Below are 20,970 nucleotides of genomic sequence, written 5' to 3' on the forward strand. Positions count from 1 at the left end.
CACAGAAAACCAGATAGAAGGTGACGGAGGACAATTTGACTTTGGGTGACGGGTATGCAACATAATTGAATGACAAGATAACCTGGAGATGTTTTCTTTGAACATATGTACCCCATTTAAATGAATAAAAATTTATTTTAAAAAAATATTATTAAGAATGTTTCAACTCTTTTTAGAACTGACATATGTTAGTACTCCTTTGCTAAAAAGAGAAAGCTCTTTCCTGGGGTATTTAAAACATTTGATGAAACACACTAGATAAAATTATATTAGAAATTTGACTTTTATACTTAGCATCAAATTAAATGGAAAAACTATCCCCTTTTGTAATTAAAATGTCCAGCTAAACTGCCCTGCCATATAAAACTATTTTTTATTGATGCTTTTATAAAGTGGAATAGACTCAAGATATATTTGTGAACTAGAATAAGGAACTAGGGAAGCAACTGCATATGCTACTCCTAGACTAAAGTTGCAGATAACATACAGTTTCACACTCAAGAAAAAGTTTTGAGCTTGTTCAACTTATTGTTAGCATATATTTGGTTACAAAATAAATAGTATGGAAATATCCATGACATATATAATTCAATCATAAATAAATTCAATCTAAGAAAATACAGACTCAGATTTTTGCAAATCTTAAGTCAAAGATCTCTTACACATTAAAATGTTAGATTTATTTTTTCTCATATATGAAAAACACATACTTATTCCAAACATAACATACTTATTCAAAAAAACTTGTAAGCTGCGTACTAATTTTAACATTGGTTTCATAATTTTAGAGAGTTGTTCTTCCCTCCTTAGGAGTTTTCCTCTGTTCCTGGGTCAAGATGCAGATACTGCCCTGGCCGGTTGGCTCAGCGGTAGAGCGTCGGCCTGGTGTGCGGGGGACCCGGGTTCGATTCCCAGCCAGGGCACATAGGAGAAGCGCCCATTTGCTTCTCCACCCTACCCCCCTCCTTCCTCTCTGTCTCTCTCTTCCCCTCCCACAGCCAAGGCTTCATTGGAGCAAAGATGGCCCGGGCGCTGGGGATGGCTCCTTGGCCTCTGCCCCAGGCACTACCCCCGGAGGGGCAGAGCATCGCCCTCTGGTGGGCAGAGCATCGCCCCTGGTGGGCGTGCCGGGTGGATCCTGGTCGGGCGCATGCAGGAGTCTGTCTGACTGCCTCTCCCCGTTTCCAGCTTCAGAAAAATACAAAAAAAAAAAAAAGAAGATGCAGATACTGAAATGAACGGGGAACTCAGACTTAGTACAGGACACACTGTGCCTCACTCAGGCAGGCTCTGAGCATTGAGGACCACAACTCAAGGCCACCACATAATGTGCAGCAGGGTGCCAACCAATGCAAAGCAGTTATTAACCAACATGAAATTCTTACAACATGAAATTCTTACATTCGCTATCATCTCATTCATTCATTTGTTCTCTGGCCAATTATTTCAGAAAAGACCTACTGAGCCCAAATGTGTATGCAAGGTTACTACATAGACATAATGCTGCATGAGGCAGGACCTATTGGAACTCACAGGCTGGCCAATGAGCAAAGCACAAGTACCTGTGACAATATGATAAGCTCAGAAATAAAGGAAATAAAAGATATTATGGGAGGGGGCTTATGAATTTTGTCCAACAAGAAATATAAGTTAGCCTGAGCAGTGATGGCGCGTGGATAGAGCATTGGACTGGGATGCAGAGAACCCAGGTTTGAAACCTCGAAGGTCACCAGTTTGAGTGCGGGCTCATCTGGTTTGAACAGGGCTCACCAGCTTGAGCCCAAGGTCACTGGCTTGAGCAAGAGGTCACTTGGTCTGCTGTAGCCCCCCCGGTCAAGGAACATATGAGAAAGCAGTCAATGAACAACTAAGGTGCCGCAATGAAGAGTTGATGCTTCTCGTCTCTCTCCCTTCCTGTCTGTCTGTCCCTATCTGTCCCTCTCTGTGACTCTCTGTCTGTCTCTGTCAAAACAAACAAACAAACCCCCAAAACAAAAAACAAAACAAAACAAAAGAAATATAGGTTAGGTAGGAATGGCTATAAAGAAACGTGATATCTAATTTGGGACTTAAAGGATCTGTTGAGTTATGTGGGGTTTTATTTTTTTAGAATTTTAAAAAATGTTAAAAAAGCACTTTTATTAAATCATTAATACAATGTCAGGATTTTCACATTTTCATAAATTACGTAGGACCGGCATCCTATCTATGGAAGGACCAGAATTTCAGTTGAGTTTCAATGAGCACAGAGGGAGACTGCAAGATGCCACAGGCAGAGGGCTACTGTGGGCAGAGGCCTGGCGCTGTGCTCATGCGCGGCAATGAGAGAGTGTCAAGTAGAAATGAGTCCTGAACACAGTCTGGGTCAGGGTCTAAAGGGCTTTGAATGTCCTGGAAAAGACTTAGGACTTTTATATATTAGGCGAGGGATAAAGAGAGTTTATCATGATTTAATGGTAAACCAAATATCTGATATTAAAAAAAACAAAACACCTCTCAGTAAATCATTAGGAATCTTGATCTTGATTCTCTGAATATGATAGAGAATACGTGTCCTTTTCAATGCAAAAAAATGAACGGAAGTTTTGTCCGACTAAAGAAAAATTTAGCAATTTAAGTAATCAGAAAGAAATAATTTAGAAATAGGATAAGACAATACCATTGGTTATGGCAAATTCTGCCTTTTAACTAATTTGTCTCTCTTCTTAACCCTCCCCAACTCCATTCCAATTCATTCTCAATGGCCTTTAATTACTCCACATTGCCTACAAATAAAATATATACACCTTTGGCTCTGTGGTAGAGCGTCGGCCTGGTGTGCAGGAGTCCTGGGTTCGATTCCCAGCCAGGGCACACAGGAGAAGCGCCCATCTGCTTCTCCACCCCTCCCCCTCTCCTTCCTCTCTGTCTCTCTCTTCCCCTCCTGCAGCCGAGGCTCCATTGGAGCAAAGTTGGCCCTGGGCGCTGGGGATGGCTCCTTGGCCTCTGCCCCAGGCGCTAGAGTGGCTCTAGTGGCGACAGAACGAAGCCCCGGATGGGCAGATCATCGCCCCCTGGTGGGCGTGCCGGGTGGATCCCGGTCAGGCACACGCGGGAGTCTGTCTGACTGCCTCCCCGTTTCCAGCTTCAGAAAAATACAAAAAAAAATTAAATAAATAAATAAATAAAATATATAAACCTTATGTGGTATTTCCTGAACTTCACAGTAATAACCTCATTTATTTCTCCAGTCACATTTCTCCTAGCCATGTTCTAGAATATGTTTCTTGAAGCCAGTCTATGACATTCAGCCAGTGATGTTCAGTAATGACTCCCAAATCGACATTTCTCCCACAGAGTTGAGTCCATTCCTGTTTCAAGCTGTTGAGTGTGTGTGTGTGTGTGTGTGTGTGTGTGTGTGTGTCTGTGTATGCGTGCGTGCACGCGTGCGTGTGTGTATACATTATTTTCCTATACACTTTAAGAAAATTAAGACAACTTTGGTAGTTCTATTAATTTTCAATTCTCATAATTGTTATGTTGAATGGATCAAACATATTGTACAGTGCAATTGGCAACACTGACTCCAATATAGTTAATTACTCAGTTTTACAGATGTAACATGATACTAAGTGTTTCAGCTAATGTAAAATAGAAACTCTGGTTCATTCATAAAGAACAATTTTTATTCACATCTCATCATTCTAAAATGGAAAAGGGAGGCTAAGTGGACATTCTGCGTTTCAGAGCAGACTGTCAGCATGGTGGGGGAGAAACCTAAGTATCTGCCACCTTAAAGTACATGAAAAAGCAGTGCAGTGTCCTCGTAACACACAGGCAGGCGTCAGAGAGGCCTGGATTCAAACCCTAGCTGCATGGACTGGCCTTGGAACACTGTGTAAGTCACTTTACCCTTCTTCACCTCAGTTTGTTCATCTGCACATCCGAACAATTCTATGTATCACACAAGGCTATTATAAGAATTACAAAACATAGTTCATAGGTCCAGTGAAGGCATATCCACTTACTACTCCTCTGAACAGTTATAACAATGACAATAATGATGAATATTTTATCGAGCATTTACTAGGAGAAACTGAAGTATAGACAGGTCAGTAGCTGGCCTGAGGCCCAAAAGCTATGAAATAATGAGGTACCGTAGATGTACAATTCCTTATACATGATATATGTTTCATAAGTAGTAGCTGTTATTTTTACCAGCACTACCACATTATTTTTTCTATTACTGCTATTGCTACCCTTCTACTATTTATGATGACAATATAGTATTCTAAAGGCAGCATCTATATTTCTCATGTTTACTGTTAGATATCAAGAACTAGCATAGTATTTGGCATATCAGTACATTTTAAAATGAATTCAGGCCACAGCCCTTCTGTTGGTGGGACAGGGTTTCTAGCTTTCATCCCTGTCTGTATTTCCATTTCATCAAACAAGTGCACTTGGACACCATCGTTGGGATTTACAGAGGCCCCGGCAGTGAGCTGCTGACATACTACATACTGCCCTGGTGGGGGTAGGCGACTGTCACTACCCACATATGCCCAGGTGACCATCTCCTAGTGAACCACGCAACTCCATTTGTGGGTGCTAGTTTAACTTTCCTAATTCCTGTTATCACATAAGTCTTTAATTCCTCTAAAGTCTAAGACTTGCTCAATAGTGGTTGACCTACTCATGACCAAAAGGCGCGGTTCCATCTTTCTAAACAAAGGAGAATATGCAAATATATTTGGCTTTCATGTAAATATGTTTAAAGTACAAAGTGAAAGGTGTCTATTTCTTTTTCATAACAACTGTTTTCACTAGAATAAACAAGGTCTAAGTAAACAAGACAGTGACTACATTCATGATTCATGGCAACAAAAAAAAACCTTTAATTGCTACATTCTGTCTCCAAAGCAGATTTTTAAAAATCTTTCTCATGCCTTTGAGTCTCTAACTCTGGGCAAGAGCAGTATCTTGAGGAAGCTCTTTTTATTTTTCATTTCCAAAATGACTCTGACAACAGAAAACAAACCCAAATGGATTCTGAAACTGAAGTCTTTGCAAAGAGCACCTGGTTTACCAATCTCTCAATAGTAGTACCGTTTATTTTAAATAACTCATCCAGCCATTCTCCCAATGGTTTCATAATCATTGCCATCTTCATACCTGTTCGGGCTGGTCTGCCATTGTAAAGAACCAGTGTATTGTGCCTTTAAAAATACAAGGCTTACCGATGCACCGAGAGCCATCTGTTGAGGTTACGTAACCACGTGGGCAAATGCAAAAATAGCTTCCCACGGTGTTGGAGCATTCGCCAGTTTCACATATTCCAGGAATGATGCTGCACTCATCGATGTCTAATCAAGGGAAGAAGGAGAAGATGATTGAGAAAGACCTTCATTAAATAGCTTTTAAAAGGGATTTTATTTAAAAAAAAAAAAAGGCATGAGAGCACTCATGGTTGATTAGGTCAGATCATATAACCTTGATGATACTCTTGTTTCAGGCCTAAAGAATTTCTCACACATATCTATGGGAACTGAGATGAAAGCAAACTCCCATGGAAGTAAAACAAGGCCAACTAAAGCAAAACTCTATATCCCTTTTTTTCAAATGCAATTTAAATTGGAAATAAGTAAAAATGTCAACATTTTAGTTTCCATTCTACATCAATTAGGAATTATCCTACCACAGCCTTTAAACACACACACACACACACACACACACACACACACACACACACACAGATTATATTTTAAAAACATGGTGTAGCTATATTTTAAATTTTTATAGCTAATTTTCACACTAATTATTTAAACCAATAGAAAGTGGCAAATACTTTTTTTTTTCTATTTGGTTTCAGGAAATATTTTTGTACTTACATCTGAATGTGGGTATATTTGACATTCTGGGAATTAACTTCAATTTGAAAATAATATAGAAACATCACAAAGGGCAAACTTGTGAGGCTTTGGGACATGTCCAGTTTTCCTATTGTAACTCCCAACTAATTCATGCAGCTTACTCAATGCTGTGACTAGTCTATTCCCTTTCACATTAATAAAAGGTCTGCTTTCTTTTAAATTTTCACTAAAACAGGAAACCTGGACATTTATATAAGCTTTAATGTATTTTTTTTCTAGTTCAATAAGCAGAGAGAGGTGGAAAGTCAAACAAAGCTACAATTAGGTACACTGGGAACTAATTGCTAATACATTCAAAAGGAAATGAGCCATTGTGAGGAAAATCCCAGCCATGCATGCTGGGAGCTGGCTGTCCTTTCGAGGAACAGAGCTAGCAAAGACCAGTGAATACAGAGACCAATTATAAGAGCCACAAACAGATAATTACTGAAATATGAATTTGAGTATTTAGTTTCTTTTTAGTATTTTTTTAGTATTTATTTTTAAAGAAATGTATCAATAAAAAACGGGAAAATGATACTGCTATTGTAAATAGAAGGTAAAAATATTTAACCCTCACAATTAAAAAAAATAGTTGGTAATGCTTTTCTTGAATTCCTCTATTAGTCTATGCATTTTTTCCTTTCCCATTTATTCTGACAAGTCACTCTTGCCTACAAGCTGTATCATGAAATAACTATATGCTTGTGCGTCTTGTTGGAATACAATATAAAAAAAGTTACCAGATACATTCTCTGAAATAGTATCTTTATTTGAGGCTTAATAGGTAGCCACTGAAGGCACAGTTGTACAAATCAATATCTACCAATTCCCCAAGAGAGATCAGTATTCTAACATGAATTGCCTGCATGAGGAACAAATATATAATGTCGTAAGTTACCACCAGATTTATTTCAACAAAACGAAAACATGTGTGCAAAATTAACACCTGTTGCTTCTTGTGTTGCTATCTTAGCTCAGTGCATCCTAATAAAACCGATTTGGATTCAAAAGAAAAAGGGCACTAGAACAACTGTGCTTGGATCACCAAATAAATTGATCAACAAGGAAGACAAGAAAAGAGACAAGCAAAAAGTACAGCAGCAAGGAGGCCAAAAGTGAAGAACCAGAAACCTGCCTTCTGATCCTCTTACATCTAAAGTTATACCAACAGTCAAGGCACTGATGGGGCCATGGATTAATCCACATTCTTAAAAATTAGGAACTTAAGTCTTTCATTTAAGTATTAAATCTTATTTTCAGGCATTTCCTTTCATAATAAAGAAATTCTTTGTGCTCTATTTCCAAGTACCTTTCCTGACAACAAAAAGAGTACAAAACTGAAAGATGTTTGACTTTTTTTTTTTTTAAGAAAGAAAAAATCTGGAACATAGAAGAAAGAACACATGGAATGAAATTAAATTTGTGGGTTTTGTGTTAAATATTGTATTGTACAAAAACTCCACATTTCACAATTCTCCTTAGAATTAAATAAGAATTTTAAAAAGTTAGATTCACAATAATTATGTGTAAAAGGCTCTCAGTAAAGTATTTAAGAATTCTATGTGAAAAATAAGAATGTTTTTAATTTATTTTTGGGCTAGGCTCCCCCCACAGATTTTTAAAATTAAAACTTTTGGTGCTTTTTTTAAAAACTGCATTTCAATGTTGTCATGCCCAACATTTATTCATCAATTTAAACTTAAATTTATCATTAACATTTATGTTAAGAAGGATGTATGCATTTAGCTCTTTGTAGTAGTATTTCTTCAAGAGCATATGTCATAATCAGATTTGGAAGTATTATCTTCTCAAATATGAAGTGTATATTGCCTAGATATACACAAGTGTGCCTAAGTCTATTCATAGAGAAAAGCATTCTTAATAATGGGAATTGTTTTCACTCATGCTTTGCATACCTAATGGGCATCCACCTACTTTGCTTTGAACTTTTAAAAAAGTTTATCAGTTTGGAGGCTTTGGTCTGCAAATATCAGAAAAACTGATCCAAACTGACATGAACCAGAAATGTAATAGCTTGCGTGTCTGGAAGCTCAGAAGGGCGTGGGTTTCAGGATTGGTTTAATCCAATTTCTCTTGCTCGAATTTTGTGAGACATGCTGAACTATGCCCTCCTCTGCGCTTCCACTCCATCCTGAGAGTGCTCCCCTGTTAGAAGCAAAATCGCTGCAGCAGCTGTAGGCTAGACCTTTGACTGAGAGAGACACCTAGCAGAAGAGAGGGGGTCTCTTCCTGTGGTTCTCTTCTAACAGTGAGAAAACATTTTCCAAGGAGAACCAAGCAAGTCTTCCCTTTTGTTCTAATATCCTCAACCAAGTCACATGCCTTTAGTGAAGAGAATGTGCTGACTGGAATAGGCCTGGAGTCCTGAACCAATTACTGTGCCAAGTGGGAATCCAGTTAGCTTCAGACTAATAAAACACAACAAAAACAAAAATATAAGCAAATCAATATTTTAGAAAGACAATGCTTATGTGTAATGTGGATAGATAATAAATAGTCCACTGATAAACAAGAGTCTGAAATAAGCCTTATGGAGGGGAGACAGATCAAGATATCTATAAGGAGAAATCAACAGGACTTTGCCCTGATTGACAAGATAGATGGTGGCGCTATTAACAAGGAATGTGACACAGAGGGAAGAATATATTCTGAGATTGAGTTTGGAACATTATGAACGTGAGATGTTTGAGAGAAACAGGCAGAAATCCCAATTATGCAGCTAAAAATCAGTCAAGAGGTAACGCATGAAGACAGACTTCGGTGGTTTACCACCAACTCTGTGAATTGCATTTTGAAGTTGTAACAATAGATGAGATCTCCAAGAACACACAGAAATGAAAAGAGTTGAACTTAGGGAGGGAACTCTGAGAACCACCAAATGAATGTCAAAGGAAGGAAAGCCAGTGGGGACGGCTGGGAAGGCAGGGAGGGTCAGGGAGATAAGAGGAAGAGTACGATGAACTGAACAAGCGCTAAGAAGAACACTGTCAAATAGAAGGGGGTTGGAAGTGTGCAAGGGGAGGGTAAAGAAAGAGGAGGACTGGAAATTGTTTGGTAATTTGTAGAGGCTAAACACTTTTTTTTTTGAAAAAGAAAACTAGATCTAAGCAGAACCATCTGACAGGTTACTGACTGCCAAACCACATAACCTCCTATTTGTCAACCAACATCTACAACGTTTACTGTAAATGTTACTCAGAGCAGAATATAATGAATAATTTGGTAAGTGGTGCTAAGTGTGATCTCGGATATCACTGAATTCTAAGAACACTGCCCTAGAGATTGTCAATTCCAATATGTACACGTCATACATAAAAGCAATCCATGTAACAATGGTGTTACAGAGGCCTTAGCACAAATAAAACAAGAGATTATGTTTATAGAAAGTGTTCTTAGAATATTTTCTTTCCATGTATACCAAGGAAATTTGTGTATATAGCCTATTCTGTATAATCTTTTTGGCATATAAAAGTATTTTTTTGCTTTATATTCAACTTCTATTAATTACTATACTGTTTGAAATTAGTAATATTTATGACTTAAATTTTACATGCAATAAATTGCTATTTCAGGTTTCTTTTAGGACAATGGACATTATTGAAACGATAAAATAAGTTGTAATAGAAAATTAATGTTTTATTTCCCCTTTTCAGATTTTTAAAGCAAGGTGTATATCAACTATACTCAGAATTTCATTGTATATTTATAAACATTTTTATTTAAATAGAATACTTGTTTAGTAATATAATTTGTTCATTTAAAGTATAAAATTCAGTGGTTTTTAGTATATTAGTAGGGTTATGCAACCATTACAATTTAATTTGAGAACATTTTCATCCCCCAAAATTTATTCTATCCCATTAGATCTCTACCTATCTTCCTCCAAGCCCTAAGCAATAACTAGTCTATAACCAATACTAACTAATCTGTGTCTGTAGATTTGTCTGTTCTAAATATTTCACATAAATAGATTTATAAAACATCTGATCTTACATATTATTTTTCACTGAGTATAATGTTTTCAAGGTCCACCCATGTTGTGGCATATATCTATACTTCATTCCTTCTAATTGCTGAATAATATTCCACTGTATGGATATACAACTTTTATTTATCCATTCATTACATGGTAGGTACTTGAGTTGTCACCATCGGGGGCTGTTAAAAAAAAGCTGTTATGAAAATCCGAGTACTTGTTCTATGTGGACATATGTTTTCTTCTCACTTGATTACATACACAGAAGTGAAATTGCTGAGTCCTATAGTAACTATTTTTAACTTAAGAAACTGTCAAATTTTTCCAAAGTAGCTGTGATATTACATAGTATTGTTAGCAATATATGGAGGTTCCAATTTCTCCACATCCTGCCAACACTCATCATTACCCTTTTTATTGGAATGGTGTGATGTGGTATCACACTGCAGTTCTGGTTTGCATCCCTCTAATGACTAATAATGTTGAGCACATTTTCATGTGCTTACTAGTTTTTTTTATCTCTTCTTTGGAGACTACTCAATTACTTTGCTCAGTTTTTAACTGAGTTGTCTTTATATAATTGAGATGTAAGAGTTCTTGATATACTGTCCCATATTTGATACATGATTTATAAAAAAATTTCCATATGAACCTTAGGATTAGATTGTCAATTTCTGCTAAAAAAGCAAATTGGGATTTTTGACAAGTATATATGTTGCATCTATAGATCAATTTAGAAAGTATTACCTTCTTAATATTAAGTTTTCTGGCCTATAAATATGGGATCTCTTCCCATTTATTTAGATCTTTTTTCACTTCCTTCAACAAGGTTTTGTAGTTTTAAGTGTAAAATACTTTGACTTCCTTTAAATTATTCCTAAGGATTTTATTCTTTTGGATTCCATTTTAAATAAAATTTTTTAGTTTCATTTTCAGAATGTTCATCACTAATATATGGAAATACAACTCATTTATACATGTGGATTTTTTATAACAGCAACCTGGCTAAACATTTATTAAATTGAATGTTGTGTTAAGAGGACACTTTCTCTACTTTAGTGGATATCTTACTCACTTTAGTTGATCACTTATCCACTAAAGGCACACATCATGTGCAAATTATAGTTTTATTTCTTCCTTTCTAACCTAGATACTTTTTATTTCCTTTACTTGCCTAATTACCCTACCTAGAACCTCTAGAACAGGGATAAGTCAACCTTTTTATACCTACCGCCCACTTTAGTATCTCTGTTAGTAGTAAAATTTCTAACCGCCCACTGGTTCCACAGTAATGATGATTTATAAAGTAGGGAAGTAACTTTATTTTATAAAATTTATGAAGCAGAGTTACAGCAAGTTAAAGCATATAATAATAATTACTTACCAAGTACTTTATATTGAATTTTTGCTAAGTTTGGCAGAATAAATCTTTATAAAACAACTTACTATAGTTAAATCTCTTTTTATTTATACTTTGGTTGCTCCACTACCACCCACCATGAAAGCTGGAACACCCACTAGTGGGCGGTAGGGACCAGGTTGACTACTACTGCTCTAGAACAACGTTGAAAAGAAATTTTGGGTGTGAACTTTTATTTTGTTCTTGATCTTAGGGGAAACAGTCATTCTTTGACTGTAAGTACATGATGCTGGCTATAGTTTTTTACATGCCCTTTATCCAGTTGAGAATGTTTCCTTTTATTCCTAATATGATCATGTTATCCTAAAAGTGTGTTGGATTATTTTCAAGTGCTTTTCCTGAATCTGGTGAGATGATCCTATGGTTTTTTTGTCCTTTATTCTACCTACATATTACATTACTTGATTTTCAGATGCTGAGTCAACCCTGTATTCCTGGAATAAATGTTAACTGATAATGATGCACAATCCTTTTTGATCGTGGCTGGATTTGCTGTGCTGATATTTTCTTGAGGATATTTAAATCTACATTCTTTTATCTACATAAAAGGATTTAATCTGTAACTTTGTTATTTTCTTTCTGGTTTTGGCATCAGAGTGACACTGTCCTCAGAGAATGAATTGGGAGGCACTCTTAACATTCTCTATTTTAAGAAAAGGTTTTTGGCAGTTTGGTATTCTTTTTTGAATGTTTGATAGAATTTACCATTGAAGCCACCTGGGCCTAGGATTTTCTTTCTTTGCATTAAACATTTAAATTATTAATTTAATCTCTTTAGTTTTTATATCATGCTTATGATGTATTGTTACAATCTACTCAGACTTCTAATGCCAGTTTTGTCTGTTTGTGTCTTTCTACAAATTTGTCCTTTTTGCCTTAGGTTATCTAATTTACTGGCATAGTATTATTCATTGTATTATTTTATGGTCATTTTTGTAGGTTAGCAGTGATGTCCCTTCCTTCATTTATGATTAATTTATGCTCTCTTCTTTTTCCTTGTTCAGTCTAACTAAAACATTGTTGATTTTGTCAATCTTTTCAAACAACCAACTGTTGGTTATTGACTTGGAAGTCTTCGTTTTTTTATATTTACTTATTTTTATATTTTTCTGAAGTGAGAAGAGGGAGGCAGAGAGACAGACTCCCGAATGTGCCCAACTGGGATCCACCTGGCATGCCCACTAGCGGGCGATGCTCTGCCCATCTGGGCCGTTGCTCCATTGCAACCGGAGCCATTCTAGTGCCTGAGGCAGAGGCCATGGAGCCATCCTCAGTGCCCGGGACAACTTTGCTCCAATGGAGCCTTGGTTGTGAGAGGGGAAGAGAGAGAGAGAAAGGAGAGGGAATAGGGTGGGAAAGGAGAGCAGATGGGTACTCCTGTGTGCCCTGGCCAGAAATCAAACCCGGGACATCAACACACTGGGCAATACTCTACCACTGAGCCAACCAGCCAGGGCCAGAGTCCTCTTTTTTTTTTTAATTATTTTTATTTATTTAGTTTAGAGGAGACGGGGGTGGGGGGTGGGGGGGGTGTAGCAGGAAGCATCAACTCCCATATGTGTCTTGACTGGGCAAGCCTAGCAACCTCATCATTCCAGGTCAATGCTTGATCCACTGGCCAGGCTAGAGTCTTCTTTTTAATACAGATGTTCACAACTATAGATTTCCCTCCGAGAACTGCATTAAATAAATCTCACAGGGCCTGACCTATGGTGGCGCAGTGGATAAAGAGTTGACCTGGAATGCTGAGGTCGCTGGTTTGAAACCCTGGGCTTGCCTGGTCAAGGCACATATGGGAGTTGATGCTTCCTGCTCTGCCCCCCTTTTCTCTCTCTCTCTCTCTCTTTCTTTCTCATCCCTCTATAAAATAAATACATAAATAAAATATTAAATAAATCTCATAGGTTTTGCACATTTTGTGTTTGTCATTCATCTCAAATTATTTTTTAGTTTCCCTGTGATTCTTCTTTATACAATTGGTTATTTAGGAGTATGTTGCCTAATATCCATCTTTTTATAAGTATCTCAAATTTCCTTCTGTTATTAATTAATTTCATTTATTTTCATTATGGTTGGAGCACATCCTTTGTATGATTTCATTCCTTTTAAACGTATTGAGCCTTGTTCTATGGCCTAGCATATGGTCTATCCCAGAGAATGTTCTGTGTGCATTTAAGAAGAATCTGCTGATGTTAGGTGGGATAATCTCTTGATGTCAGTGACATCTAATTAATTTATAGTGTTGTTCATTGTTCTATTTCCTTACTGGTCTTCTGCCTAGTTGTATTATTTTTATCCATTAACAAAAGTGTGTTATTGAATTCTCCACTATTATTGACAAATTGTCTCCTTCTCCCTTCAATTCTGTCAGTTTTCCTTTATATATCTATTTGGGGCTCTGTTGTTAGGGCATATATAATTTTATAACCACTATAACTCTGATGGATTAATCTTTTTATCATTATGAAATGTTCCTATGTTTAGGAGCATTTTTTACTTAAAAGTCTCTTTTGTCTGATAACAGTTTAGCTATTTTAGCTGGCTGTCATTTGCATGATATATTTTTTCATCTTTTAATTTTCAAACTATTCGTTTGTTTTTGTTTTTTTTCCTAAAGTATGTCTTCTGTAGCCTGCACAAGGCACTTACTGGTTAAACGTTGGGTTTAAGGTCCCCTCAGCCAGTTAGATTTTTCCCTTTATTGTTGGATGTACGCATGGCTTGGAAATTGTTGTTCAGGAAGCTTATAGGTTTTCTGCCCCATGCTCAGCCAAGGACTAGTAGCTTGGAGGTTCTCTCTCTGATCTGTCTTGAGAGGACACAGACTTGAGCATGCACATAATTTCTAACTGTCAGAAATGACTATGATATTATTTTTAAGCCTGGGTACATAGGAGTCACACCCAGGTCAGAGTAATTTAAATTATTCAATGTTTGGTCAGAGGTTGTGTTTAAGCTCTTTGTGTCAGTGACACTTCTGCCTGTGTTGACGGGTCTGTGTGTGGCTTGAGGAATGCTTTCAAGTCTGTCACACATCCTACTCCAATTGCTCCTGTGTGGGTGTGCTCACCCTTCTCAAACCTCAGAGTTGACTATGATCCTAGAAGGGGTCTTCTGAACTCTCTCTCCCCTAACTCTCTCTCTGAAATTTCTGGCTCCTCTGCTGTTTTGCTTGAATCATGGAATGACTAGCCTCCTTTTAATTGCTTTCCACCAAAATTTCTACTGTGTGTGACAGTGACCTTAGGCTTGGAGTTCTCTATTCACAGTTTCAAATAAAGTCATTCCCACAGGCAGAGCTGAGGGGCTCTCTCAGTCATCTGCCTGCTTTTCCCCTGGGCAGTGCAGTAATGCTGGGGGAAGAATCTCATTTTACCTAGAATGATGCATCTGCTCTATCAGCAGGTTCTGAGGCAGTGGTTCTCAATCTGTGGGTCGCGACCCCGGCGGGGGTCGAATGACCAAAACACAGGGGTCGCCTAAAGCAATGAGATTACATTCCGAATCATAACTGTAGCAAAATTACAGTTATGAAGTAGCCACCAAAATTATTTTTTGGTTTGGGGTCACCGCAACATGAGGAACTGTATTGCGGGGTCACGGCATTAGAAAGGTTGAGAACCACTGCCTGAGGGAAGAAGATGGGCAGCTCTTGGCATTTTCAGTGTAGCTCTTCCTGAGTGGAAGCTCTGCTCTACGAATAAGCTGTAGGTGGGGCATTCAGATAACCACCATTCTTGGCCAGATGCACCTGGAGTAGAGCTTCCACCTATGGGGGAGAGCTGGGTGAGGAAAGGAGAGCAATCCTCTTTGCTGATCCCACCTGGGTCATAGCTTCTGCAAAAGGACCAAGGGTGGGGTGAAGGGATAAGAAACACTGGGAGCCTGGCTCTCTTGCAGGGAAACCCCAGCTCCAGAGTGGTACCTGGGAAAAGTGGTTAGCCCTTGTCCTCCTGGCTGTACCCACGTGGAGTAGAGCATCCAGGTAGAACTCCTGGAATACAGAGATGGGCGAGGTGGAAAGGGAGCAAGTGGTGGCTCAAATATTTTTGACTCCTGCTGTTCTTACCAAGATTTAGTAGTAGAGGCTAAAAAATTAATATCCATTTGCTATATGCCCTTAGAATTTTAGGGGCTTTATTGTTTAGTGTTTTGTTTTTTCTTAAATAAATTTTATCAGTTCAATTCTCATTTTGCTGGGGACAGGGTCTAGTGAGGTACTTGCTTAACAATCTGGAAACCTTTCCACAATCATGGCAATCTTTCCATGCCATACACTCTTCCATTTACTTCAGGTTTTCTAATTTAGTATAAACCACGTACCATTGGAGGAGATCTTATTTATAACATCTTTATAATCAGGAAAGTTCATATATTAACCCTTTGAGTAGTGAGTTTCTTTCATGCTCGCTGACCCCTGGGAGTGAGTTTATTTCAAAAAATGAAATTAGTTTCAGTTACAGTTTTATTAGCTTAAAATCATTTTTGTTTGATACCCAATTTATGAAAACAAGAAGAACATACATTTGCCTTTTTTAATGTTGCCATACACATTTTTAAAATTTTTGTTACGATCATACTCTGGACAGTGGGAGGCACGAGGATGTACATGAATGTTCGTACTATGTACTCAAAGGGTTAACTTCTTTAGACCAGCCAGTTAGTATATAATTTTTTTCTCTTATTTACAATGTATGTGTGGGAAGGGAGAAAGATAATAATCCCTAGAATCTTCTTCTGAATTATTTTTCCCCTTTGAATGTAAGAGTATAAATCAAATCTGGTAAGATTAGTTGGAAAATTTCTGAATTATCATTCCATTTTACCTTCAGGTCTAATTGATAAATATTAGCTTTAACTTTGTTCTGTTATTTGATCAAGAATATTTTTATAAAAAATGGTTGAATCATACTAAAATTTACACATGTGGAAAACTTACTGATTGTACCAAACCATAAAAATTTAATTTCTTAAACAAATAATTTGTCTGAAATAATAAAAATGCTATTCATTCTTTAAAATTCTCAATTTTCCTTCTTTATATAATCAAGTCATCAAATTTAAATTGGCCATCTACTATTCATTCAAAAACTTATTAAATAATTACTGATTATTTACAGTAGTCAAGGTATGAAAACTACCTATATGTCCATAGATAGATGAATGGATAAAGAAGATGTGGTATATACACACCATGGAATGTTATGCATCAATAAAACAGAATGAAATCTTGCCATTTGCAATAACATGGATGGATCTAGAAGATTACGCTAAGTGAAATAAGTCAGGCAGAGAAAGATAAATACTGTATGGTTTCACTTCTATGTGGAATCTAAAAACAAAAGAAAACAAAAATGACTCATAGAAACAAAGACCAAAGGGTGGTTATCAGAAGGGAAAAGGTGGGGGGATGGATAAAAAGGGAAGTGGAGTATAATCAACAATATTGTGATAAGTTTACATGGAGATAGATGATTACTAGAATTAGTAGGATGATCACATTGTAAGGTATAAAAATGTCAAATCACTATACTGTATACCTGAAACTAACATAACCAATAAAAACAGTATTATCAACTATACTTAAATAAAAATAAATTTTAAAAAATAAAAAAGAGAAGGCTGAACAATAATTAACAAATACACGTACCCCAAAACTATTTTCAGTGCACACTGGAGTATTGCTATAATATATATTGTCGGCAACAAGAACAGCACAAAGTGTTATGACAGCGATGTCAGATCAGAACTAAGGTAATTAGAGCTTCCTATAGTAATTTTATGGAGAAGAGGAGCCATCACTGTTCACAAGTTCAGGTGTTTTTGTTGGCGGTGGCAAACACAGCATCAGGTGTTAGACTGGTGGAGTCAAATCAGACATTGGTTCAGCAACCTCGGTACTTGAGTTGTGGCTAAGAAAGAATTCGGAGCCAAAACTCAAACTATAAGAGAAAGTTTATTTAGAAAGTCAGAGCAGAAGAAGTGAGAGATAGAAAAAATAGGCTCAAGAAACAAGTTACAGAGGCAAAAGAAGAGGCCCCTGGAGCTTAGGAAAGAGAATGATAAAGGTAATGCACCTGGGGGCAAGAGTGGGACAGAGAAGGTGCAAGTGTGCTCCTGAGAGGGAGGGTGTGCTGGTTCCTCCGTCTTAAGGGCTTTTACGGGTGGGGATTTTAGAGGAAGTCCCAAGGGAGGACCCCAGTAAGATATTCATCAGTTCTCCAGTGTGTCCTTTCATGGCCATGGTCTCCACTGATTGGTCAGCACCAGGGTAGAGGGTCATTAGTCACTGCAGTTGGTCCTGAGGTCAGCCATGGTGTTGCTTGTCTGGTTTTGCTGCTTGTCTGGCCATGGAGCTAAAACACAACTGAGACCTAGATGTGTTTAATACTGGTCACAACCTCATTGTCCTGGGGACTTAATGTTTAACCCTTCGAGTAGTATGAACGTTCATGCACATCCTTGTGCCTCCTGACCATCTAGAGTATGAGATAACAAAAATTTTTATTTTAAAAATGTGGAAGGCAACATTAAAAGAAGGCAAATGTATGTTCTTCTTGTTTCCATAAATTGGTTATCAAACATACATTATTTTAAGTTAATAAAACTGTAACTAGAACTAATTTCATTTTTTGAAAAAAAAAAAAAGACTCACTCCCAGGGGTTAGTGAGCATGAAAAAAATTCACTACTCAAAGGGTGAAAGTCTATTCTGTAGCCCATTTGTTTTTCTCCCTTTAAAGGGGTCTAACCCGGACTGACTAGAGACATGACAGGGAAGGAAAGGTCAGGGGAAGGTCTGAACCACATGACCAAAAATATGAGAGGGCAGGGTGTCTTGACCACATGACCAGCAACATGCTAGGGGAGAAAAGATTAACCTGAGGGTGAGGTCCTTGTTTTCCCAGTTTTGCCAATTGCTTGGCATGTGGGACTCTCTCCCCTGGTGACCTTCTATACCCGGCCCATCATCCTTGCTCTGCTCATGTCTGTCTAACTGCCTACCACACTATGTTTTAATAAAGTATATTTTGGTAAATACAACTACAAAAGCTATGTAACCAAATTTATTTTAAGTCCCCTCCCCTCCAAAATAAATAAATAATTGCTATTAAAGGACTTCAATCTGTCTATACCATGTGACAATTATATATAATATCTAACCTCCATAATCTCTAACTTCCATGAATTTATAATCTATTAAGTACATAAATGTAAAACAAGGCACAACAATAGACAACTAACAATATGCCACCTCAATTCAATTACAAGAATCAGGAAAAACTCTTGGAGAACATACTAGCTAATAATGAGACCTGAAGAATAGGGGAGAGTTTCAACAAGCAGAAAAGATGGGAGAGGTTCTTCTAGGGAGAGGAACTACAGGAGCCAAAATATGGAGGTGGCCAAAAAAAGTATGGATGCAGAATAAAGTTTCCCATGAGCTACGGGTATTTATAATAGGAAATGAAAAATACAACTAGAAAGTTAGAATGCCATTCTCAGAAATCTATCCTTACTTTGTAGCAATAGAAGTAACTGAATCATAAATCAGGGAAAGAGACTAAGAATTTTAATTTTCGCAAAGATATGTGCTGCCAATGTTGAAAAAGAACAGGGCCAATGTAAGAATGGGGTCAGGGACAGTAATGGTAATGACATGGCCTAAGCCTCAGTTAATGAGGGTGGAACTAGGAGGATGGTATGAATGAAAGAAATATTCTGAAAGCAAAAGAAAGAATAAGGGGAAAGGGACAGGAAGTTTTCATTATTGAGCTCATGTAAATTAAATTAGTGAAATAAATAAAAGACACATTGGGGAAAATGAATGATTTTTTCATTAACATTTTGAACTATTAATATTTAGAAAACAGCTAAAAATCCACGGTAGATCTTTAGAAACTAATCAGCATCTAAGACTAACGTTAGTTGAAACTATCAATGTGAATAAAACAGTAATATAAGGTCAATATAAAGAGTAAAACAGAGAATAAAAAGTCAAGAGAAGAGAACATAAGAGAAAATTAAATATTAAAGATAGTTAACTGAAGGAATATGTTCATTTGGAAAGTGAAGAGAAAGAAATACAAAAGAGAAGTCAACAGGATTATTGAAAAATTATTTAAATTTTTAAAAACTCAAATGTGCTTGCTGGCATCAGCCCGGCATGTGGAAGTCCCAGGCTCGATTTCCAGCCAGAGCACACAGGAGAAGTGCCCATCTGCTTCTCCATCCTTCCACCTCTCCTTCCTTCCCCCTTTCCTTTCTCTCTATCTCTCTCTTCCCCTCCCACAGCCAAGGCTCCATTGGAGCAAAGTTGGCCCGGGTGCTGAGGATGGCTCCATGGCCTCCGCCTCAGGCACTGGAATGGACCCAGTTACAACAGAGCTGCGGCCCAGATGGCAGAGCATCACCCCCTAGTTAGCTTGCCAGGTGGATCTCGGTCAGGAGCATGCATGAGTCTGTCTGCCCCTCTGCTTCTCGCTTCAGAAAAATACAAAAAAAAAGAAGTCAAATGTGCTATGCAGATAATGGCTAGCCAAGGATGCCAGAGTCCTAATTTTGGGAACCTGTAAATGTGTCAGTTTACATGACAAAGGGGAATTGAGATGCTAATCACCTGGTTTTGTGATAAGAAATCATCCTGGATTATCTGGTCTTGGATCCAATGTAATCAAGGGTCCTTATAAATGAAAGAGGGAGGAAAAAGTGTCATATTGCAAGAGAGATTTGAAAATACTACACCAGCCCTGGCCGGTTGGCTCAGCGGTAGAGCGTCGGCCTAGCGTGCGGAGGACCCGGGTTCGATTCCCGGCCAGGGCATACAGGAGAAGCGCCCATTTGCTTCTCCACCCCTCCGCCGCACTTTCCTCTCTGTCTCTCTCTTCCCCTCCCGCAGCCAAGGCTCCATTGGAGCAAAGATGGCCCGGGCGCTGGGGATGGCTCTGTGGCCTCTGCCCCAGGCGCTAGAGTGGCTCTGGTCGCAATATGGCGACGCCCAGGATGGGCAGAGCATCGCCCCCTGGTGGGCAGAGCGTCGCCCCATGGTGGGCGTGCCGGGTGGATCCCGGTCGGGCACATGCGGGAGTCTGTCTGACTGTCTCTCCCCGTTTCCAGCTTCAGAAAAATGAAAAAAAAAAAAAAAAAAGAAAATACTACACCAGTGGTAGTCAACCTGGTCCCTACCACCCACTAGTGAGCATTCCAGTTTCATGGTATGTGATAGTGAAGCAACCAAAGTATAAATAAAAAGATAGATTTAACTATAGTAAGTTGTTTTATAAAGATTTATTCTGCCAAACTTGGCGAAAATCCGACATAAAGTACTTGGTAAGTAATTATTATTCTATGCTTTAACTTGCTGTAACTCTGCTTTATAAATTTTATAAAGTAAAGTTACTTCCCTACTTTATAAATCACCATTACTGTGAAACCAGTGGGCGGTTAGAAAAGTTTACTACTAAGAGAGATACAAAAGTGGGCAGTAGGTATAAAAAGGTTGACTACCCCTTGTACTACACTGTCAGCTTTGAAGATGGCAGGGGGCCAAAGGTCAAGGAATGAGGGCAACTTCTTCTTTTTTTTTTTTTTTTTTTAACAGAAACAGAGAGAGAGAGTCAGAGAGAGGGATAGACAGGACAGACAGGAACAGAGAGAGAT

The 20,970-nt window shown here is 37.9% G+C and overlaps 1 protein-coding gene across 1 annotated transcript in view; it reads right to left on the reverse strand.

Moving 5' to 3' along the window:
* FBN2 (fibrillin 2) overlaps nucleotides 1-20,970 on the reverse strand; it is a 275,158-nt gene that overhangs the window by 132,054 nt on the left and 122,134 nt on the right. Inside the window, exon 8 of the mRNA XM_066383650.1 lies at nucleotides 5,220-5,345. Coding sequence (XP_066239747.1) covers nucleotides 5,220-5,345 — 126 coding nt within the window. The remainder of the gene's footprint in view (nucleotides 1-5,219; nucleotides 5,346-20,970) is intronic.

The sequence above is a fragment of the Saccopteryx leptura genome, chromosome 4 (genome assembly GCF_036850995.1).
Source record: "Saccopteryx leptura isolate mSacLep1 chromosome 4, mSacLep1_pri_phased_curated, whole genome shotgun sequence".
Taxonomy (NCBI): Eukaryota; Metazoa; Chordata; class Mammalia; order Chiroptera; family Emballonuridae; genus Saccopteryx; species Saccopteryx leptura.